The sequence below is a fragment of the Excalfactoria chinensis genome, chromosome 5 (genome assembly GCF_039878825.1).
Source record: "Excalfactoria chinensis isolate bCotChi1 chromosome 5, bCotChi1.hap2, whole genome shotgun sequence".
In the NCBI taxonomy this organism is placed as follows: domain Eukaryota; kingdom Metazoa; phylum Chordata; class Aves; order Galliformes; family Phasianidae; genus Excalfactoria; species Excalfactoria chinensis.
The window spans coordinates 23,816,597-23,841,699 of NC_092829.1; the positions used below are offsets into that span (position 1 = coordinate 23,816,597).

General features: G+C 35.7%; 1 protein-coding gene across 2 annotated transcripts in view; it reads right to left on the minus strand.

Annotated features, from left to right (window-relative positions):
• AKAP6 (A-kinase anchoring protein 6) overlaps nt 1-25,103 on the minus strand; it is a 250,248-nt gene that overhangs the window by 164,896 nt on the left and 60,249 nt on the right. For both annotated transcript variants that reach the window (XM_072337277.1, XM_072337276.1), the window contains exons 3-4: nt 8,962-9,213; nt 4,335-6,113 (exon numbers count right to left, since the gene is read on the minus strand). In XM_072337277.1, coding sequence (XP_072193378.1) covers nt 4,335-6,113; nt 8,962-9,213 — 2,031 coding nt within the window. The remainder of the gene's footprint in view (nt 1-4,334; nt 6,114-8,961; nt 9,214-25,103) is intronic.

Below are 25,103 nucleotides of genomic sequence, written 5' to 3' on the forward strand. Positions count from 1 at the left end.
GTACACATTTTAAGGCAATGATGCATTAACAACAGTAGATAGACTGGAATTTAATTTAGTTGGAAGTTAGCAACAATGTATTATTTAAATAATTAAATATTTAGTCTAGACTATGGGGACTCTGCTGTACTGTATCTTTCTGGAATATCCTGTACACTCTCACCGAAAATACATAAAACATTAGTATCCAGGAGCCTAAGTGCATTATGTAACAGAACAGCTAGACCTTAAATCATTGGGAAAGGCACAGTTCTATGAAAATATAGAAAACAATCAGTGTTCTTTCTTACCCTGCTGTATATAATCATGTTTAAGGGAACAATAGAAAACACAAATGTCAATTCACCAGTTTTCTGCTTGATTATGATGGCACTTCAAGGAGTAAAAAAGAAACAAACAAACAAACAAATCAATATAAATAAAAAAATCAACACACTAACTAGTAAACTAATTAAAAGAGTTTCTCAGAAGTTATCTGAAACTGAAACCAAGAGGACTGGGATGTGGAGTTTGGCTGCATACACAGCAAGAAACATGAAGTGCTCGGAGCTAAAGGTTTTGCATCAGATGTGAGTCAAGCAGTTGATGTAAACATCATTTGCAATCAGTTCTAAATACTAGTAAAGAAACACCCTGAAATCATTGCTAAATTTCTAAATTTGAAGATCTTCACACAGTGAATTAAAAAACATCATGGGAAAAAAAAAAAAAAAAAAAAAGCACAAGCATGTGCTTCACAATATAGAACTCCTGCAGTCAGTTTTAGATATGCAGTTACAAATTCAGAATTTGCACAGCTTGCACAGTAGTTGCTGGTTTTGCAAAGATTCCCGGTGACAAACTCACTCAGTTATAAAGCAAATGCCAAAGAAAAGTGAATGTACTCAGAAGACCTGTTAAAATTCAAACAAACTGTTAGAAACCCAAATGTTCACTGTATTTCAATATCACTTTTTAGTAAGAAGTATTTGAGTAGAAGTGTGAATTCCATATGCATTATTGCTTAATAATAGTTTAACCAGCTTGTAAACTGAGGGATGGGCTTTTAAAGCAGGGGCGGATCATTGGATCTAAAGCAACAAAACAGTTTTTCCACTCACAGTACAAAATACGATGTGACATCCACAATTATGCTGCACAATGCAGCAAAACTGCTGAGAAGACTGCAGAGTTGCCAAGGTATTTCTGGATCTGATACCTTTTTACTTGGTGTTGTATTTTTGTTGGTAATTTTTTTGTTGATTTTTGCTTTTGCAAATTGCTCATCAGCAAAGAGCTGTATTTCAGTATAATATGAAGCAGCACAGTAAGATTTATGAATGAAAAAAGGTTGACAACTACTTTACTATTAGGAAAAATATGCAATCCATTTAACTTAAGGGGGTCAGTATTAAAGCACTTTTGCATAATTTATCGAAAGAAAGAAGGCTGAGGAGAGCACCACAACACTTGAAAATCCTTTATCTGGTAATCTAAAAGAAGCAAGTTCTGCTCCCTGACAGTTATCTTTGCTTTTTTCACCTGTTCTGACATTACTGGTTGATGTTCTGTTTTTCTTCGTTGACAAAGCCTATCAGCATTATTGTTTTCTACAAATTTTTTAGTACACTTACCACCATGGCCAAACTTCATTTGTCCACTGTATGTGATCTTTGCCCTAGTGCTGAAAATCATCTCCAAATACAAGTAAAATTTGCTTCTCTTATAGCAAGTTTCTACATTAACTATACCAAGGCAATGTTTCATCTCATTTTCTGCCCAGAAGTACCTATGTCCTCTATCAACAGAAACAATAAAAATTTAGTTCTCCAAATATTTTCCAGACATCTCTACTACCCATATTGATTCCCAACTCGATCTCCAACATGTAATTTGCTCTACTGAGCCCATCAAACCATTTGCAGAAGCCTACAGCTTAGTTACCTCTTGTCACTACCCTGAAAATACAAGTATTTCCCACACATACACATAGGTTATTTGTCACTCTAACAAGTTTAGATCTGATATTACACTCTCATTTGTAGATTGCACATGTCACCAAACCTTAGTTACCCCTACACAGGAAAATTAATCCTATCATTCTGATAACTCAGAAAAGAGGTTTCTAATCCCTGGAAGGCAACACAAAGACTTGCAAAAAACTCTTCATTGTAGGATCCCCTCTAATCCACAACATAAAAATGTATCAAGAAGGTGAGTAAACAGTGCCAGACTGAACTTCCCCAACAAAAGACAGATCGCTGCCTGAGTTCAGGGAAATTAATGACAAGATGGGATCGATAGATATCAGATCACTGTTTTCAGAGAAATTCATGTATTTGTCTGACTCTTGCAAAAACTGAGCTTGCAATAAAACAAGCTGCAAGTCTGTAAATGAGTAAAATTTCACAGTTTTCTCCGTACAATAAATACTGAGGCCTGCAAGGCCAATATATCTTCATATAAATGCCCAGTATTGCACGTAGTTACTTTTCCATCGTTTATAATAATGCCTTCAAAAATCAGATAGAATGGGATAATGAGTGACCACTGATTACAGGATAAAGATGTCAGTATGGTCATTCTAGGACTGTTATCTAGAGGACAAGATGAAACTGGTTACAAAAAAAAAAAAAAAAAAAAAAAAAAAAAAAAAAAAAAAAAGTTTTTTTTTAATGCCATAACTACCATATTACTAAGGTGATTTAAAATGTATTATTACAATAACATCCCTAAGATGATATTCCAATTTTTCAGTTTGCACATAAAAATGCAAGTATATATATATTGATCATTAGTATGATCTTAAGGAAAAATTAGTTTTATCAAAGAAAGTCAGCTTTCTTTCAAAACTCAATGGTGGAGTTCTAGAATAGTTGAGGTTGGCAGAGACCTCTGGATCCGTCTGGTCCAACTCCTGCTCAAGTAGAAACATGCCCATGCAGCTTTTTAAGACCTCCAAGGAGACTGCACAGCCCTCTAGTCAGTCTGTGCCTCTGCTGTTACCTACACGGTACAGTGTTGCCTGGTGTTCAGATACAAACTCCTTAGTTCCAGTCTGTGCCCATTTCCTCTTGCCCTGTCACTGGGCATCGCTTAAATAAATCAAGCCCCATCTTCTTTGCAACCTTCCTTTAGGTATTTATGCACATTAATAAGATCCCCCTGAGCCTCCTCCAGGCTCAACAGACACTGCAAATAATGCCAGTGATTTTGCCTGCAGAAATATCTTTTCTTTTTCCAGTTACTATAATAGAAACTATCAACCTGAATCTGTATTCTACAATTAATTTAGGGTAGCTACTAAAGTGCTTTAATGCTATTTTTAGTGTAGAACTACATCTTAACAATAAAAGGTACATTCAGAATTCTCTATCACTCATTCTCACATTGATCTCCAAAATATAATTTCAGAAATGTACACAGAGCTGCCACAGAAACTGTGATTTGCCACAGAATGGAGATACCCAGTACTACCTAAATAAGCAGAATACTCTCAGTGGATAATCCGAAAGATTAACAGTATGACAGTACCAGTGCAAGAGTATCTGCATAATTTAGTAGTATGAAAAAACATAATTGACTGGCTTCCTCAGATGTTTATATTCCATATAAATGAGACAATGGAAAAGTCTTCCAACAAATACTTTAGCATACATTCAGCAAATTGCTTACTATCAATATATTTCCAGAGTCATATTAAGTCAAAATTATTCCTGTCAATATAAAATGTTGTACTTCAGAAGTGATGCAAGAAGCCAAAAAAATAAAAAATAAAATAAAAATTCTATCTCAACTCAAGTCAACAAGTCAAGTGACATTAAAAGCTGTTATGCTTAGTTCCAGCAACACTGGGAGGAATATCACTACAAAAAAAGAGAACTGATTAAAATGAAATGAGGTTATTATACATGATGTGACAGGAGTCATGAAAATTATCCCCATATTCTTGGACTAAAGTAATTATTTATTTATTTATTTTGTTAAAGAAAATAGGCAATATGAAGTAGGCACTACAAAACATTATTTCAATAAAATGATCCCTAACTTTCAAACGCTTCCAAAAATAACACATTACACACATAATCTTGGCCAAAAGAATCTCTGCTGTCTTTGCAGAGTATGTTTTGCCAAGTTTAAAGGCATTGGTGAAATAATAAAATTCTGTATAATAAAGGTTAACTGCAGCCAGTAATAAACACAATGATCATTACTGTTGTCTACTTCTACTGATCAGAGGGGACTATTTTCATCATTAAATGAAAAACAAAGCAGATTTTCCCTTGCTCCCAGCTCCATCTCTATGTACAGTCTTATTAAAAACACAGCACAGAAACACAGGATTATGACCTTACCTCAATTTTTTCCCATATGGTTTCATAATTTTCTTGATGTTGTATATCTTGCATGAGTTGACGAATTAAAGCTGATTTATTTGATGCAGAAGTTTCATTCTCAGTGGGCTGAGTGGCAGCAGTACTTTCCAACTTTCCTTCAATATATTTTTTAATGCAAGACACAGGCATAGAAAGATCTTCATCAGAGAGAATATCACTGAGAGGCCCAGATTCAATACTGTCACCCAAGGAAGATACTATATCACTTGAAGAGCTTGGTGAAATTCTACCCATTTTTTTGTGTTTTTTTACCTGGTATGTTGGATACATTTCTGAATCTGAGTTCATTTCTGACAACTCCCAGTCATCAATATTTTGAATAGTTTCTCTTCTGGGCCTTTGAGGCAGCAGCTTTGTCAAATTTTCTAGTTTTAAAGCTAACACTTCAGTCTGTTTGAGATGTGAAGGAAGTGCTAAATATTCATCAGAACCATACCAGACCTCACCATCTTTATTGTTAGTATGACTATAACTTGGTGATGAGGATAAACTTTTATTTTTCTTTCTTCTCAGTAAAAGAGGCGATGAGTCGATATGTTCAGTACCAGCTGAGGAAGCACTCTTCTGGCTACATGGTGAACTAAAAGGCTCAGTTTTGCCTTGTGATTGTCCATTTGGGTCTCCCTGATTACAAGAATCTGATGATGCAGAAGTAGAATCAGTTTCTGTGCCCTCTAGAGACTGAGAGTTATGAGAAGTGATTCCATTTTGTAGAGGACATCCCCTTTTTTTGACTTCTACTGGTGGAGCTGTTTTACACATACGTACAGATGTTCTGCCAGCTTTCACTTTCTCTGGAGTGTCACGAGACTTCTTGTGCTTTGTTTTTTCTTTACAGGTGTGGGAACCAGGCTTTCCTAGACTTACAGGACTGTCCTTAAAGTGATTATTTATTGTGTACTCAAGATTTCTATCACCTATTTTATTTAAGCAATCATAAGACTGACTAACAGCAGAAGGACTACTGTAGGTTGACTGTAAAGCCAGGGAAAGTTTGGACCTGTCTGGTGGATCTAGCAGCGAGGGTGTACTCCTACTCATTTCATTCTTTACTATTTGAGAGATTTGCCTTTTAAAGTCATTGGCTTCCATATAGTCTTTAAATACATCATCTTTCAGAAACAGACCCCTTTTTGGCAAAGTAGGCTGTGTAGGGGAATCTTCATTATAGTTAAAGCAGTCTCTTATGGATCTCTTAGGATTTGAGTTTTCACAGTGAGGGTGTTTGATTTTTTCACCACTGAGTTGTGGAAGGTTGTATTCTGGTTTATTTTGTGCAGAAACTGTTTTGCTTTCAGTTGATGAGATCCCATCTTCAGAGCAAGGTCCTTTAGAAACAGAAGAATTAGCAGAAGGAGACTGTGAAAGCTCATGTGGTCCTTTCCTGTCCTTGTTTTCATCTCCATCTTCTGATACAAGAGGTAAATTTTTTCTTTTCTCATTTAATGCTTCATTACACTGAGGAGCAACAGAATCCGTTGCTACTGCAAGTAAACCCACACTTCTGATAAGTCCTGGAAAGTCCTTATCCATCTCACTGTAGTTCCAGGATTCAAATGATTTTGCTTTACCTTGGCTGGAGGTCATATCATCTAGAGCACCAAGCAGATCTTCACTTGGACTGTAGTCAGATAGTTCAAATGCAGTAATACCACAATCCAGTGACAAGTAATTTTGAGAACATTTGATAGTTAACTGTCCAGAATCATCAACTTCAGTTAAAGAGTCAAGACGATCCTGAAATAGATGAAGAAATTGTACTGTTTAGAAGTTTAAGTTCATATACTACACACAAAATAATGAACTATCAATTTATGTTCCATTGCCTAAGATCTAGTAAAGCATTAATCACTAAACAACCAAGGAACAGAAAAGTTCATCTAAGAAAAATAAAACAGAACTTTAGGTCAAGTGTTTACAACAACTATTTAAAAACATCACAAAAGGCAGAAATTCATGTTTTAGGGTTCTAACTCTAGGAAACTAAATCTGTACGCTGTTGTTCTATTTTTTGCTGGTTTGATGTACATAATAGATATTTTTAAGGCAAAGTTGTACCTAAAGAATGTGCAGTTAACCCTACAATCTCAAATAAGCCACATGGCCTATGGTCTGAACCAGAAGAATCTCAATAAAGAAGGCTACTGTTTGCAATCTTCTTTAAACACATTTAAGCTCTGTACTCTGCCCACCCCACTTACATTAGTCAAAGTAACATAAAATTCCTCTTACTAAAACTATTATTTGTAGAAAAGATCAACTGAAATCATGGGCATTGAAAATATTTTTTATTTAGCATATTATATCCAGATGTAGAACCTATGCCACAAAATGTTCATCATCAATAGTCCAGAATTAAAAAGGGAAGTTTCTATAAAACTGTTGAATTTCCATTCTGGAGCTGCATTTATTAAGGAAAATAATGACTATGCAATGATTTGTACTGCAGCTGCCTTTTTCCTCCGATCTGAGGAAAATATTAGAAGCTGTAAGGCCACATATAAATCAAACCCCTTCCCAAAGGCCCAAGGGGCCTTCCTTTCTCCTGAGTAATGAACTTCATTCCTTTGTCTCTTAAAAAAATGTGTTTATGAATCTTAATAAAATTTACAATCACATTCATTAGACCATTTTGCTTGGTCATTTCTCAGGCAGCCATTTAAATGTGTGTTTCAGATGAGCATTATTTAATGCCAGTATTATCAGAGTTTTATTATTGTTTTTAATTCAGGAAAATATTCTATTAATTATTTGCACAGCTACCAATAGGAATGACTTACTTCAAAAGATCTGTTTCCACATAGTAATATTCCCTGTAAAACTTTGTAGGTTGCATTTCCAGAACCTTCTTGTATTTATATTTCATTCAGCACCTTTTTTTTTTTTTTTAAACTCATTCCAGTAAGTTAAATTAATTAGCAAGGTATTTCTACTATGAATTTCTTAGCTGTTTGAGAACATTCAAATTCACAGTATATTAATGTGGACTTATACTGGTCCTTTCCGTATTTCCTATTGTTATCAGTTGTGAAACACAACTCACAAATGAGGTTCAGCTAGGAAGAATTCAGGCTGCACTGAACTGATTTTTCTTTTCTTCTTAGCTATTTCTGGGTAGTTTGTAAAGGGAAAAGTCCTTCCAAATATTAATTTCCTAAAGTTCTTATTTAAAAATCTGTTTCCTCAATTTGGCATCACCATCATAGCAGCTTGTCCCATTGGTTTTTATTCTATTTTCTCAAAGTGTGAAATCTCATGTATCTCTTCTTGCTGACACCAAGATTCACCAAAGTACAGTTACAGTTAATTTTACCAAATGTTATTTATGATTTACCTGGGAGAAATTAAAGAATTGTGATAGAATATACTGCCTTTTTTATTTTTACTTATTTTTTATATTAGTATTATAATCATACAAGCCAATCTGGAGAAAAAAAATAAATAAATAACTAAAAAAGCACTTTCCCTCTCCAGTCAGTACTCCCCTTTGTTAGAAGGACATTTATAGCAGTTTTAATAAGAGCCATAAGGGACATTTTCTATTTCTTTGTATCTGAATTAGCCCTTTTCTTAGGTCTTGAAATCACCACACTCATGCCAAAAAATAAAGATTTCACCCTAAGTCACCACTCTGGATGTTCAGACAAGCATCAGTTTCTTTCACACTTGCCAGAGAGGATTTATCATCAACGGCAAAGGAGAAACTGAATCTGAAGAGTCAGATGCACATTTAAGAGGAAGAGGGGGTGTGGAAGGTGGGCCTGGACATGTCTGAATATTGATTTCAGGGCCACCCACTTTGTTGTAGCAAAGACATATAAAAACTCAAAAGGGAGCAGAAAGGTATGCACATTCTCATTAAAATTCGGGGATCTGAAATTAAGGACGTCTTTACGGGGCTTTTCGCTTCCTATGTAATATAGGTCGCAGAATCCAGACAAGTGATGCCCCCCAGCGGTCAATATTGGGTACAGTCTAGTTCATCTCAATTACCAGTTACCTGGAAAAAGGGACAGAGTACACCTTCAGCAAGTTTGCTGCTCACATGAAACTAGAGTTTGCTGATGTTTTTCAGAATGCTGCTCTGACTTTCAGAGAAATCTGAGCAGCTGGAGAGTTGGGTGAAGAAGAATCTCATGAAGTTCAGCAAAGGCAAGTTCAGGGTTTTACACCAGTACAGCTTTGCGGCTGACCTACTGGAAAGTATCTCTGTAGAAAAGGAGCTATGGGTCCAGGTGGACACCAAGTTGCATGTAAAAAGTCGGTTTTGAACTGCACGTGACTTTTAAATTCAAGAGCAACTGTACAGTCCTCTGTAAATATTTCCACTCCTTTAAGAAAAGTATTTCAACCAGGAGATAACTTTATTTACCACTAATACGACATTTCTGAAAGCTTGTCTTACTGGTTCTTCTCTTTGCTTGATTCAGACACTAACTGAAAACACTCAAGATAGGTTCTTACAAAAGTAGCACTAAATATCCACACTTAAAATTGTCGACATAGCAATTTAAAATGTGCAACAGGGACAAGCTTCTTCAAATAGAGATAAAATTATCAAAAATGTTGAATTTAGTTACTATACCTCCTTTGTCTCTTCAGAAAATGCTTGCAGAATATCAGTCTGTCTGGTGTAGTTTCCATTGGCGTCTTGTAGCCCCTGGAGAATGCGTTCCCTCAGAACCAGAACAGAAACACGGAGCTGGTGCCAGAGTAGTTGTACTGTATGGATATCGACTATCACATTGACAGAGTATGAGAGAAGCTTCAGGGAAAACTCAGTCTCTAGTAGAGCATGAATTTGTTCAACGTGATCAGATATATCTTCACAAATATCCTGTAATGAAAAAACAAAGTATGTATTAAGCTACAGGCAAGGTCCATCTATGGATCAGATCTACCTGTCAACCACATTTTGTTAATTGCTGATTAGTTTATTTCAGAGAGGAAAAATAACATAGTGAATACATCTAGGGCTCTCTCTATTTATTTGTTTATGGCAATGCTATCACAACTGAACCAGCAGCTGACTTGTTTGGCAGGAATGCTCAGTAAGCCCAGCATACAGTAAGGAAAGATGGCACAACAAGGTCACATGAAACAGAAGCAGAAAACTAACACTGTAAACTGACATCCTGGGAGACAGAAATAGGAATGAAAGCGATAATATTGCCACAATGAACGTCTCTCTCTATCCTCTTTTTTCTTTTTTTTTTTTTTTTTTTTCCCCTCCAGTTGCAATCTGATCTGTCCCATCATTAAGAAAATTTTTGACAGTATTTCCCTTTAAACCAATCCTCTATAACTGAGTAGGGCAACAGTCTGGAATGGCTTCAATGTAGATAAGCTATTCCTGAGATTGACTGCTGACTGCTGCAATGAGAAGTCACTAATTTTTGCGTAGTCTTGTTCTGAAACCGAATCAAACAGAAAATGAGTGGAAGAGAAGCTGTAAACAGTTGTGTTGAGAAAGTAAAGAAGAAAACGTAAGTTACCAAGTTATAAAATAAAGACTATGATGGGATTGTATCCTCCAAACTTAAAAGTATTCCAGACTTCTGAACTATCCTACAGTGTAAGGTCTTTATGATTGACATCTTATTTTCTTTGTGAAAGGAAAAATTTAGGTAGCACAGGACTTTAAGGAATACTTAGACAAAAACTACTGAGTGAATAACGCTGCTTTAAAACAATCCAGTTTGAATGTTGTGTCTAAAGAACATGTTATAAACAAGTAAGGAAATGCTATTAAAATATTGAAAAAATAGCACCAGAACCAGTAAATGGCAGTATAAAAATACATAACACTAATAAAAATGAGAACAAGCAACATAATTTTGATTTGTTTCAAATTTGCTTCTGTCAAAACAATCCCATCAAACAATTATAATAAAAGCTTGTGTTTCTGACAACACTCATGGTTTTGCACAGCAGTAGATATTCAATAAACAATAACAAGATATTCAATAAAGCCAATTCTTTCTAAATTAATAATATAGAAGAGGGATTTTTATCTGTTCAGATTTGACAACTTCAGTCTGAAAGTAAAGCCAAATTATTGAACATGAAGCTGTATGTATATAACAAATTAAACCAAAGTTAAATCTCAAGAAAATATTAAAAAACACATTTAGTGCTAGAGATAGAATATTAGCCTTAAATAAACTGCTTTGGTTGAGTACTATGAGCAGCAACTTGTTTTTATAAAGTCCTGACAGCTAAATCCCTGAAATGCCAGAGGTGAGCAAAGAAGTATGGGAGTTTCAATGAGCAGAGTTTTGGATCTGCTTTCAGAAGTAGGCGATCTCCCTTCCTCTACCTCCACCCCCATCTCTTGATCATTTGGTCTTGACAACTAGCATCTATACTTTCAGGCACCTGGCAATGCTCAGGGCTGCATGTGCTCAGAGCTTCAAATGTTCACACACTGCCAGGAAGGTAAACTGTCTCAAGTGTTAACAGATTACTGCACTAAACCCATTCTGCAGGCATAAAAGTACAGCTAAAACTCTTGGCAAACCATAATAGAAACTTCACTGGAAAACACTGATGTATTACTATGTTGTTTCAAATATTTTGAAGAATATTTTAAGCAAATCAGACTGAATTTGGGTTCATTTCTCCAGTGCTGCTCATGTCTCCTCCCTTCTGGCCATAAAATAGTTTAATTTTCATTCTCAGTAACAGTGCACTGTGCAGTAACTGCAAATTTATATGTCTGCACAAAAATATCTTGTATTCCCTCAGCTGGATAAGCTTAATTATGTACCAAAGTGCAAAATAAGTTTTCACTATTTTCAAGCTCCTCAAGCACAGAAAGCACATACTGAATTATGTGAATAATTACTGAATAATACCTGCTGAATTAAACTGCCAAAAAGATTCTCAAAAGAGAGTTTTGACAAGGAGAAATTGTCAATGTATGAAAACACCAAGTAATGTATCTAGATATTACAGCATATCAAGAGTATCAGAACCTCAATTAAGTTTTCTCTGGAGTTACTGTCACTCTGTCTCCCAAAGCATCTAAAGTTTCTGACGTAGACAAACTTCCCACAGCAACACAGAAAAGTTTCTCCTAAAATGCAAATCACAGCACCACTAAAGGTTTGAAAGTAGCCCATATGCAAGAACATACTCTACTAATTTTTACAAGGCTTGTTATAAATTGCAGATTTTCCTCAACAATTAACCTCTGAAACACTTTACAGTTTAGAGCATTACAGCAGCCAAATGCTTCACGTTCTAACAAGATAATTAACCACTCATGACAGGTCCAGCAACATGGAGAGACCTTAAGGCCAATCTGTGCAACATACAAGTAAAGGTCACATATACATAAACAACTTATAAATGACTTTTTACTTTCCAGGAAAATATGCTGACATTAGGTGCTTTCTACAGCTGTGTTTTTCTGGGCTATTTTGCTTTTTTCTTGTGTTTGCTGCACTGGATTTTGTTGGAAAAAACAAACAAAGAAAAAACCCCACCTCTTATTAGATGAAAATCAGATTGAAAAGGTCAGGAAGTTTGATTTAATTTAAAGTTGGGCCAGGCATAGATTAAAAGGAACTTAACTCCCCTATTAATAGATCCAAATAGTCAATGTTTTCATATTTGTTGTGTGGTTCACTTGCACACACCATCCAAGTCTGAAGAGCAGCAAGAGCAGTTTTGTTTACTGAGAGCTTACAGGCAGGTAGCATCAATGCAACAGCCTTAATGAACACACACAAACCCTGTGTGACAGCCAGCAGTGGATCTGCAGCTTCTGGATGTGCTAGATCCTGCACACATGATTCATGGCCATACACCAGTCTACTGGGTATTTCTGGACAAGAACCATGAGAGCCATAAGATCACTTGCCTGCATCACACAGAACTGGTAGTTTCCTATTTTTGCTTGATTTTGTTGCTGTTTTCACATGAACTGGATTTCATTTCACCATATGGTTGGTTCCTGGATAAAATGGATCAGAACTGGGTTTAGAGAGATTTCATCTCATGTTAAATTTGGAAAAAGAAATTAGGTCCCTGTTGGTATCCACTTTACCTGCTTTGTAACTGTCATATGATGCTTAGACCTTAGCAGTAGTGTCAATAAGGCTGCAATCTATTTACTTATCTTTTCTTTATGCTTGCCTGGTACAAAAATAACCTCTTGAGAGGAAAAAATACAACCTCGAATCCAGATGATAGTGTCTAGTATAACATTTTCTTTATACTGTATACAATATTTAGATTTACAGATAATTCAGCAAAACAAAATTATTACCTCTATCACAGCTACCAATTCAATATTTTTAAAATAATTAATGCAGTTCAAATACACAGAGATCCAATGTTAAGGGTAGGAATAAGTTATTCACTTCCAAGAGAATTCAAAGTTTAGTCTTTCCAGCTAAAACTGCTGGAATCAAGATACTTCCAGAGTTTATTCAAGTCCTGCCTTCAACTGTGGCACTGCTGAACAGTGGGCGTACTCATGGTAAAATAAATAATAGAAAAAAATCAAGCAACAATGCAACAACTTACAAAGTCTGCAGAGGTGAGACAGTGCCTAGTGAGATAGTACCTAAATGCTGCAATGAGTGCAAGTTGTTATTACCAGAAGTAGTAAGTAGATAAAATAACCCACATACTTTAAGTAAAAAGAAAAAAGTGTTTTTCTGCTGGCATTTATCTTAGGTCAACCACAATAATATATGGCCTACAAATGAAAGTATATAAATTCTTATCCATTTTATAATATATAGTTTAATGTCAAGAGCTGTTAGAGCCTGAATTTTACAGTGTACCATTTCCAAAGCAACTTTTTTTTGCCATCATTTACCTCAAGCCATCCACTGCACACTTTTATTTTTAAATTACTTCCTACTTGTGTCAAGGTAAAAGTTCTGTCATCCTTCATGGAATATCCTGTGCATGGACTGTGGAATTCCTTAGGCCAGAGAGGCTGCATCCACTTGGCCGCCAACTGCCCACTTCACTCAGTCTCTCAGGCAGCTGATACTGTAATTTGCAGCTGCTGAATCCATCAGCCAGCTCATAACCCTTTGCATCAACCAAAATAGCCTGAACTGAAAACATTGCAGTAGACGAAGTGCATAAACAAACCCTCCAGAGCCTGTGAAACCTAAGCTTTGATGTTAACTGTAAAATACATATATACTTTATCTGCTCCTCAAGAAATTCTGCTACAATGTATGTGAAACTACTGGAAGATGAAAGGTTGCAATATGTTACTCCAGAGTTAAAATCAGTAACAGAGAAGCTGTACACCAGATTCCTCTTCTTTGATCTCACAGCAAAACCTCAGTATTAAAAACAGGTTGCCATTAGTCTTACAACTACTGCACATTCAAAACAAAAAATATGATTTAGGAAAACATCTCTCCACTTGGTATTTCCTTTTGAGTGTCTTTTAATTGCTCAGAAGACCAAGCTGTGATCAATTGCTATCCTTTAGAAAAAAATGTGAATCTGTCAATCATTTTTTGAAACGTTCTTGCAGACTATGAATTAAACTCACTCTGCATGCCCTTGTTTGCTTACGCAGGGAATACAAAAGAATTTTTATTGCTAAACAAAGATTTACAGCTTTAAATAGCCATGCATTAAAAAAATAATAATAATAAAATATAAAAAATAGTTTGACCAAGCAAAATCAACTGCCTTGGAAAGCTCTAGACTTAACTGCAAGTTGTAAGTCAGCAAAGAGTTGAATTACTCAAGTACTGTAGCTTGTGTCATTGTGGCATCCAGGAACTAGGGGAAATGAAAGCAATTTACCGCTGCAAAGCACAGCAGCAGAACAGCTAACAAGAGGTTCCAAGGCCACTGACCCTACCTTTTGCTTACAACAGCATCTTAGGAACATGTTGGTCCTCAAGGTAAATTTCTCCACTTATAATTTTCAGACTACTGACATTAACTTTCTTGGTTTGCCAGTCATTTCTGAACACTGTACTCTTTCTTGTTTGTCTGTTATTCCAACTTATTATCTTTATTGTGAGACCTTAAAATTCCAGCAAGTAGTCTGTATTTACCTTTTGCTAAAATTCTCAGAAATTTGTTGGAATATGGCAAAATTATTAGTTTGACTGGTGCTTTTTCCCCGTAGAATTCTTTATTATTTTATATTTTTTTCCCCTTAAAGTACTCTGTTTTTAAACAGATTTCAACATGAATTATCAGGTCTTACAAGAGTCTAGTCACCCTGGCACACAATACTCAAAAAGGAAATTTCAAAATAACTGTCCAGTCCAATGATCAGGCCAGAAGGCACATCCTTAATGTAATCTGTCATCTCAGCATTCAGTGACTAACATTCTTATATCCCTGTACTTCAGAATAATGTGAAATAGTTGTCAAATCACTGATTCTTTGACAGAGCTGTTGCAGTACAGTTTGTCTGGGAATGTGGAAGATATGGAGCTGCTCTGTAATAACTTTTTATTAGCTTGTATGATATATTTTTTTTTGGATGTTTAGTGTATAAGTATACTGGTCAACTGTCACTCCTCAAGGAAAAAGGCTGGAAGAAAGGAAGAAATGATGTCACTCACTAAGCACTTCAAGCTGCTAATGTAATGACACCTGAAATGCTAATTGCAAAGCTCCAGTCTCAGGATACCAGCAGTTTGCACTTGTGCTGCCATGTGAGCCACTGCTGGGGCCTAAGGATAAAACATACTGTAAAGAAGGAAAAGGATTCTATTGTCCAGAGGAAGCACAGTTGCTGCAGGAAGATATTCCAGCCAACTTCCAGGACCAGCTGCAGTGCCATAAAAACCTAGGCTAGCCTCTAGTTTTACTGCTGAAGAGAGCGGCTTCAGAGAAGATAAACTGTGTTAAAATGTTTATTTCACCTATTAAGCTTTGATTTTAAAAGACTTTCTGGTTACAGCATTCATCACAGTCCAGATTCTTAAATAGAATGCATTATTCAGTCCACCCAGTAAACTTTAGATAGCTGATGTCCAAAACAGTTATGGCAATAAGGCCTGGGGTGTAACAGAACTGGAGAACCACAGAAGTTTGCAACTGTAAAATGAGAACTACTGAAAGAGTAACACATAAATAGATCTGAGCAAGCCATTTCTAGGATATTCTTGCCATTTTTAAAATGGAGCAAGACAATTTCTAGAATTCTTCAAGACTTCTGCAGGGCCATAAGATATTTGTTGTTCGAGCTCTATTTACTGATAAGAAACTCCTTCTATCGTTCATATAAAAAAACAGATGCCATTCTCTTAAAGTATGTTCAGTTTAGAGCTAGGAGATACTAAACTTAACCGGGACCTTTACTGGAGTTAAACTGCTAAGAAAAATTCCCATTTTAGACAAAAGAGAAACATTTCTTGGTGAAAGACAGAAGTTTCATTACTGAATTAAGTTACAAATAGCTAAGTGTAACTACAGATAAACAGCAGAAAATACTTTAGGCACCAATAAACAACTGTGATGTATGACACATCAGAATAAATAAAAGGATCTGCAAGTTCACACAGGATAAAAAAATCCATCCTTCAGTGCAGACATACAAAGCACAAGGGAAAAATGTTAATCAAAACATTTTGACTTGCTAAAGTCAAAGAATGTTAACCTCGTTCATTCTCTGACTAAGGCTTGGTGGTTATAACAGAATTTGATTAAGGATGGTGAGACTTTTACTCTCACATCAAATGCTCAGTTTGGTGACTCTCTTCCGGAGCAAGTCAGAAGTGAAGAATCACAGAATTATATCAGGCAGGGACTCTGCCTGACAGTCATTACTCTTCAAATATGATGGAGAGCGACCACATCAGCCAGGTCCCTTATGGCCCTAGGATGCATGTTATCTGGTCCCCTGGACTTGCACACATTCAGTCTCATGAGTTGGTCTCAGATTTCCTCCTCCTTTACAGAGGGATGCAGTTTGCTCCCCCAGTTTTCACCTGGAGATTCAGATTCAGGGATGTGAGAATCGTTTGCCACTGATACTGAGACAAAGAACAGTGTTTTTAAAAAGGAATACAATGGAGTCTAAACTGGAAACCTGGAGTTATGGAATTGGAATGAGGTCAATAAACATATGTTTAAATGTGGATCATCCAAACCCACTTTAGGTAAGTACTGAAATGTTTGAGAGTTTGCATATATAAACAGTTAAAATACATTGTCTAGTAGTTTGTCCTGTTTTATTCAGTTGATTTCAAATACCATTGTCAACCCATAAGTGGATCTTTCTTAGATTCTCATTTAAAGGAAAGTGTGTGGTGTGGTGCCTTCTTTTCAAATAAATAATCCATGACCTTGAATTTTTTGTTAGATGTTAATAGTGGAATACTGTCTAAACATCAAATGATTAAAATTAATTTTATACCATATCTGCAGTATCTTAATCACAAATATTTCTAACATAATTAAAAAAACAAACAAACAAACAAAAAACACACAAAAACAAGAACAAAACCCTAACCCTGTTGTATTTAATAGACACAAGGAAGCATGTACTTCCAATTATACAGGTCCTAAGAAACCTAAAATTCATTATCATTAAAATAGATGTTTGTTTGGGCTGTTTTTAAGATTCAGAGTGCTAGAAGCTAATATTTCAGTACTATTTAAGAACTAAGCACTTTAAAACTGGAAAAAATATTATCACTAGAAGTACTTAGAGTACACTGTAATTGTAATTTAGAAAAGCGTTACAAGACTGTAGATTCTGTGCTAAGCTGGTACATAGCCTATTCTAATTCAGTCTTGCTGAAAGTCAGCTTGTGCTCTAGCAGGACAATTCCCTTAAAAGCACCAATTTTAGCGTTACAAGAGAACTTTCCAGTGTAAAGCACCAGGCCTAATGGCTATTAAGCTGTTGTTGCTGCTTGAGAAAGAACTTGTGCTTAGCAGAGTAGGACTGAAGTGCCTTGAATGGGGCAGTGAATGAGCAATACTTACTTAAATATTTATTCCCTTATACATACACACAAACATATATAGGCGAATATTTGTATTGCGTATTACTATCTAGGAAAATATCTTTGATTTATAAACTACCTCACAGACAGTGGAAGTCATATCTTTGAGCAAGCAAGTCAGCATGACCTGTGGTTGTGGCTGAGAAAAATTGTTATGCTGACAAAGAACTGTTTGTTATCAGCCTTTCGTTTTGTTGTGTGTCATTTCATTTTGTTTTCTAGCTATACAAAGATAAGTCAAAAAGTGTCTTTGTCTAGACTGTAGCTTTCAGTGATAAGCATAACTCCTACCTCCATAAAGGAGCAATGAGAAAAAGAAAGGCTGTTGACAGGTCAGCCTGTAAACTAACTCTTTGAATTTCAAAATCTGAACTTGTCTGTGTGGAAGTTAATGAACTTGTGTGATTTCAAGCTTCAAATGCAAATGTGTCTGATTGGCTTGTAGATAGTCACATTTTCTCCAAAACTAATCATCGTTAATTTAGCCTCATTGAATCCTGAATTTATACTACCTCAGATCTTCTTTCTCAGATCAGATTCACAAAGAAACAGCATTAGACTTCAAGATTATGGCAGGCTGCAGTACATACAGAGAAGAAATAAAAGTAAGAATTAAATGGAATTGTTTCTGATGAGAAGGAAAGAAATGTTTCTCTACACTTCTGGCTCATTTACAAACAGAAATATTCAAAGTTTTGTTGTAAATGAAATTGAAACAAGAAAATTAGTATGCAATAACTTTAGATGAACAAACCTTTTCAGTTTTAGTGATTAGATGTTTTTATTCCCCTAGACAGCCTTTAATTTCAATTAATTAAAAGATGGAATATGACCATTATCCAGCCAACTACATAAAGGAAATAAATGTCATTCACCACATACTAAATCCTAGGTTACATTAAGGTTTTATTTCTATTGAGACTACCAAGAGCTTTTCCTGTAGTTATCAGTCAACTTCCAATTTTCTGGAATCAGAATGACTGAAATGGAAAAAAAATAATGGCAAAACCCAGACATAATACTATGGCTTTGAGGCCTTTAGAGTTCAGCAAACAAATCCTTCCTGTCCACTTGCTAGGCTCAATGGAGCCATACAACTGTTCTTTCTTCCCTCTTCCTCTCAGAACTACAGGAACAGTTCTTCAGATGCCTAGCTTTGTCCAAATCCCTCTATAATAAAAGTAGCCATACCGCTGTCAGATTGGGTACAACCCTGGAAATCCCATAACTCTACCCTCAGGTGGTAATATGTAAGCTAGCATTCTAGCCAAGGCCTGTCTCACCCTGCCTAGCACAGGTAGCTGACAGAACACTCCAGCTCTTGTGTGGGTTATGTAAAACACCCATGCATAATGAAGGGCAAAGTCCAGCAAGCTAAAGACACTAATAGTATTTAATACTCTTGGAAAGAAAACGCATGCAGCAGCCCTGAACACAAAAGCATGAAATCTGTTCAGGAACTGGTAACAAGAAATAAACAACACACTTCCATCATGGAAAACATGCATTCCTAGGGGATTCTGTAGCTTTTATATTTTCAACAGACTTCAAATGCAAAATTTATTTCTTTGTGAGTCATTTTCTACCAAAACAGCAATACCATTGATCCGTAGAAAAAGCAAAAACCACAACTGTTTTCTTTCTCGACAAGTTACAGTAAGATTTCAGCTGATCCTGCAACAACTGCCAAGAGAAAAAGTGTTCATATTTCTTTAAAATCTTTTGATTACGCTCTTAACCACTGAGATCTTCTCAGAGGGACTTTTCAACATTTCATCAAGAAGCTTGTGGGAAAAATGAGTCACAGCAAGCCAATAGGAAAGATGGTCAGCTAAGAAAATCTTGAAACAGTACGATAATGTAACAGCCAGTCTGTCAAATCTGATATACATTTCTTCTCCAGGCCCATTGTTAAAAGTCTAGCACTGTCTTTAATTCAATATCCTTCACTCCATAAATATATTAACCAAACAATAATTTTTGTAGAACATTATAGAATCATAGAATTACCCACGTTGGAGAAGACCTTGAAGATCATCAAGTCCAACCACAGCCTAACCATAGTACCCTAAATCTAACAACCCTCTGCTAAATCATATCCCTGAGCACCACATCCAAACGGCTCCTAAGAACATCCAGGGACAGCGACTCAACCACCTCTCTGGGGAGCATATTCCAGTACTTAACTACCACTCTTGCCTGCTGCTATTAATTAATTTCCAGCAAGATATCCTAAAACCTATGTAGAATCTTTAGCCCTGTTAGCTAAGGTCCGAGGGAGACCACAGTTCTTGACGAGCAGAACAGTCTTTCACTCCAAGAATGAAGTATGGATTGTAAGAATGACAAAATTGCTCACTGCAATAATTCTTTCCCAAAACATCATCAATACCTTCTCTCGAAGCTCATGTAAAGAATTTCTAAAATGTATTTTTATTAGCATTATTTTAACAGTATCAAACAGGACTAGTAGATCAAAATAATTTTTACGTCTCTCCTCAAGGTATATTGTGCTTAATTTATAGAAATCATTATACAAAATCTCAGTTTTTCTCAGTTAATGCCAACTTTCTAATTTTTTCTCTTAAGAAAGCATTCTGTAAAAACAAAGGAAGAGCAGCAAAAATATTATTTTCTAATTAAGTCTCTTTAATTATCAGTACAGGCAACATAGGAAATGAAATGTTATACCAACTATGTTTAACTGATTCAAGGCAATTATACAGTAAATGTGAAAACTGCTCATAAAGGAAAGCATCATCTCAGATGAAACATGAAAGTATCAATACAGAAAACAAGAAATAAAACATGAATGAAGAGGAAGAGACTGAGGAAAGAAAGGAAGAAAAAAGCCCTTAGTTAGCAAATACTGTGAGCAGGAGCAAGCAGCTTGCACACAGTGGGACTGCTCTCCAGCACAAACATGAGAGAGCTGAATAGAGCAAACCATCAGATTCAGTTTGAAATCACACTCTTGATCCAAACTAAACTGCTTATATAGAGCGAGCCATAGAAGGACACTAAGACTTTTCTGCATATTGCGTGGAGCAGAAAGGATTCAAGCTCCTGAAACAGCATTCAGAAGATGATAAAAAACAAGGCAATAACACTTATGTAGAAAGTAGCTATGACACTTCTATTGCTAAGCACATATAGCTATAGTGGAATTCTGGAGAACATGAAGATGTGGATTGCTACTATAGACTGGAAGGTTGTAACATACTTGGCCAGCAGGGAGCAATTGACAACTGATGTATGGGTAGCTGAACAGCAAAACTAAGAACTTTTAAAATGCAATGAGAAATTTCTATCCAAATAACAGATGTAGCAATTGCCATAACCTATGGCTGATTCCTGTCTTCTGGCACCTTACATAATCCATGTATCAGTCAACAGTTTCCTACTTAGTGCCAACCTCTGCTTCAGGGAAGTCAAAATACTTCATCATCTTATCCCAGTGCAAATCTTTGAAGAAAACCGCTAGACAAAAATACTTGAACTTTTCCTGTAAATACAGTTTCAAAGGAATAACTTTTTCAAAAGGAACAGATATTTTGAGCAGTCTGAGCGTATTCCTCCAAACATGGCACACATGCAACTTTAAGAGCTCAGAAAAAAAAACAAACAAACAAAGGGCCTTTGGAGAATTACATCTCTGAATATTTTCAAAACAGACTCCTAAGTGCAATGCAACTGTACTTAAATAAATAAATAAATAAATAACTATAATTCACCAGCAACTGCCCATATGCTACATTCAGGTCTCCTGTGAATGAGTTTCTAATGAAGACTGTAAAATTTGGATAAAGCAATAAAATCACCATATTTCCTAATATTATTCTATTTTCAGTCTGTTGATTTCCTGAGCCTTTACTGAACACATCACAATATAGGTCAACGTTTTCACCAAGGTAATGTAATTATAACCTTACAGTGTCTGCTTCTAATTATACTGCAGCCTATAAAAGTTAGCTGAGTAATGTCCCAGGGAATAGAGAAGACTGAGCATTCAGTTTCACCTACTCAAAAAAGTTATAATCTTCCCATCGAAACATGGGACACACCACAGAGCTGTTTAAACACAACAAATATCCTTTTCCCTTCAGAAGCGAATGACAAATTGGTTAAACAAAAGATTGTGATTGCAGAAACTTTACATTATGTAGTACAAAGAGTGAAAGAAACCAAACAAAGTTTTCTCTATATTAAGAAATCTACATCCACAGTTAGATTACAGCACACAGGAAACAAAACTTATTATTTCAAACCAAAAGCACAGAAGTCATACAATTCTTTTTAGAAATTGAAAGCCAATGGATTCAAGAAAAAGAAAAATAGCCTTTACTGATAAAAAAAATGCTAACTGATAGTTTATGGCTTTAGATATTTTCAGTGTTTTGTAAAGTTTTTCACTTCAGGGCTGTCTTACCTCATTTATACTGGGTGGAGAAATTCAGGTATCAGCTTTGCAAAAAAAATGACTGTCCCGTATCTTTTCCTCAGCAAAAGGAATTACATGTAACCAGTTATTCAGAAAAATAAGTGTCTGGTTAAAAGACAGTGAAGTAAGCCATAGATGATATGTAACTCATTTCATCTTCACAGCAAAGTCAACAGCTTTTGTTTTGCATGGAACATAGCAAATAATCTGCTGCCTGTACCTGAGTGACTGTGCAGGTCAAGTTTAGGCCTGTCAGTTCTTCCCCAGCACGTTCAGAGCTACAGTCTTGATTTCTCAGCATCCAGATCTGCTGTATGGCGGCTAACTGAAATTTCAGCCAACACTTGTAGACTTGCAATTAGCAAGGTTATTTTGAGCAGTGACCTAAGTTCCAGCAGAATGTTTATGGCATTTTGACAGGAAGGAATCCAGTATGATATTAGTCACTTGGTAACCCCCTAGAGCTGATTGCAAAGGAGAAAGCCTCTAATTCAGAGAGTAAAAGTAAGTATCTTCCACCCAGCTAACTCTGATTTTTGCTTTGGATGAAATGGAACTGTTCCCTGGGTTAATATTAGGAAGTTAAAATTTATTTTAGGATCCGGTAGATCATCTGCTTGGAACAAATGTATTAATAGGAAGTCATGACTTCCCCACTGAAGTGATTCATCATTTACAAAATAGAGACTGTTACTTTTGTAATGCTAATATTTGTAACAATTATCTAATATATTATGAATGGGAGAAGAAAAACACTCCAGAGCTGAACTTACTACAGCTGGTCTCTGTCTTCTAGCTTCTATTTAGTTATCTTGAAGAGGGCTCCCTCTTCTGTACAGTGCCTTGGTTCCCCCTGCCATTTGCTCTGAATTCCTTCTAAATTCCCTGGCTGTCTAACTATTTCAAAGTCATGTCAAAAGGCTCAGTCATAGCTCCACGCCCTCATTCGTTGTTCATGCTCATTCCTCTCCCCCTTCTTTCCTCCTTTTTGTTCGTGGATCATCTTTCTTGTTCCCACCCATTCTCATTCCTCCAATAGTGGCAGCTCTAACCTCTCAGATGCAGTCACAGCACAACCCTCCAACTGTCCCACATTACAGCTCAAACTGCCAGCTTGTGTGCATTAAAAAAAAAAAAAAAAAAAAAAAAAAAAAAAAAAAAAAAAAAAAAAAAAAGCGTTTCTGAAAGCACCACAAGCAGAAAAACCATTAAAAGAGAGAGGTTTCTTTTAAAGGAAATTGTAAATATAAACAAGAAAATTCACCTCCTTCACAAATCATTTAGTATTTTCTATGTACTGATCCTCTGAATAAAACCCACCAAGGCAAAAAGCACTTTTGAGAATGAAGAAAATTGAGAGAAATGGAAAAATAAAGAACTTACTTTGTCTTCATTTTAAAACATCCTATGCATACTGAACTACATACAACTGTGAGATGATAATTAGGAACAAAAGCCGACTATTATCCCAGATATCAAGATTTAAAATGAAGTATAGATGTCAGAGTCTGCAGAGAAATGACAAGATTGGACACATGGGGTTGTAGAACAAAGCAATTGTTCATATACCTTCAATGTGATCAGAGCTTAAAGGACTACTGCAGTCACCAGAACTGGTGAGTTAAGGACAGGATCATCATTTTTGTCACAAATACATCTTTGGACCCCTTTTACACATTATAATAAAACAAATATTTAAAAACATCCCCAAAACATCATGTTGTTAATGCAGGATAGTCTCAGCTACCAAAAACTCCTAATGAAAGTTAATGAAAAAAATATATATATTTCTTTTTTTAAAATCTAGGAATAAAAAACATCTGCCTTAAAATTCATGCACTTTCCATTTCAGATAAATTCCTGAATATGTAAACACGTTGGATTCTGTAGGAATAAAACACAATTAAAAAAAAAAATAAATCAGAATATTTGATTGAAAAATGGGAAGAAAGATAACCGCAGGGAAAATATTTTGTTTTAGTGCTAGATTAGGACCACAGATTTCAGAGTATAGGACAGAAATCTTGTCTCAAGCAATATTTCCAGAATTGGCCACAGTTGCTAACTCAAAGATCCTTAGAGAATCTTGGACGGACACATTCTAACTTAATGAACTTAACTGATTCTTAGATTGCTTATATTTTCCTGTAGATTTTCCCTATGCCACTCATAAGTTATCATAAACAAAAAGTAAAAACACAAGAGTTAGAAGCAAGAAATAGATTAAAAGCAAAGTAGATAAATTCTACCACAGCAGATTTTGCAATCTGAGTGTCATAGTTTAATTCAAAAATGAATTTCATTTAACAACAAATCTGTTCCAAGTACTGGTCCTATTGAATGTATCCACATTTATTTAAGGAATACCGGGGGGGGGGGGGGGGGGGGCGGATGGGAAGAAGAAAGAAAAAAAAATAGTAAATAAATGCACCTGTGAGAAACATAGAGTTTAGACATTAACATTTCATTTTGGTTAAGAAAAAGCCAGTGATTAGTGCCTCTGGCATTTTTATTACTGGCTTTTAAACTCAGAATTACTGCATAACGAAATCATTTTATTCACTGCATATCTATTCTGTATCCCTTTGTTACAGCATATCTTCCTTTGGCACTCAGTGGGGACAGAAGGTTTAGTCTGTTCCTCCCTACATTTTGAATTTTTTTCTTTCAGAATGTAAGGAATAGCATGCTTGGGATGCACATACTGGCTTTCTATTTCTTCACGCTAGTGCATAGTGCACACAAGTGCACAGAAAACAGATGAAGGACTTTTCAAGCTGAGTACCCTATTGAAAAATCCTCAGTGTGTCACCATGACAAAGTATGACTCTATATATCCAGAGAGATTTTTTTTATGTGGAAGACTCTGAGTGAAGCCAGACTTATGTTACAACATTTCATCACACACCTGAAAAACAAAAAGCTGAGTAAGGCTGCTGCAGAGGAATGCTTTTCCTAAACTGCACTTGTAATATTTTACAGAGAATAAATAGCCAGACAAATGACAGTTTTAGCTTTTGCCCTGAAGGATTTAATCATGCAAAACTCTAAGTATGGTCTTTCCTGAAATGAAAGGCTGATTAAAACTGGTTTTCCTTCTCCTATTCAGAGTGACTGATTGTCACATTCCAGACATTTCTAGGCAACAGGATTACATCATTCATTTTTATATTTTTTTTTAATGGAAACAGCTGTTACATCCAATATTCATGACCTTTAAGTTTTCAATATCAAGTTATTCAGCTGCTCTTTCAGTCCATCTGAGTTGCAGTGAAATGAAACTGCACAAAAGCCCAAACAGTTTTATTTCACAGTTAATGAATG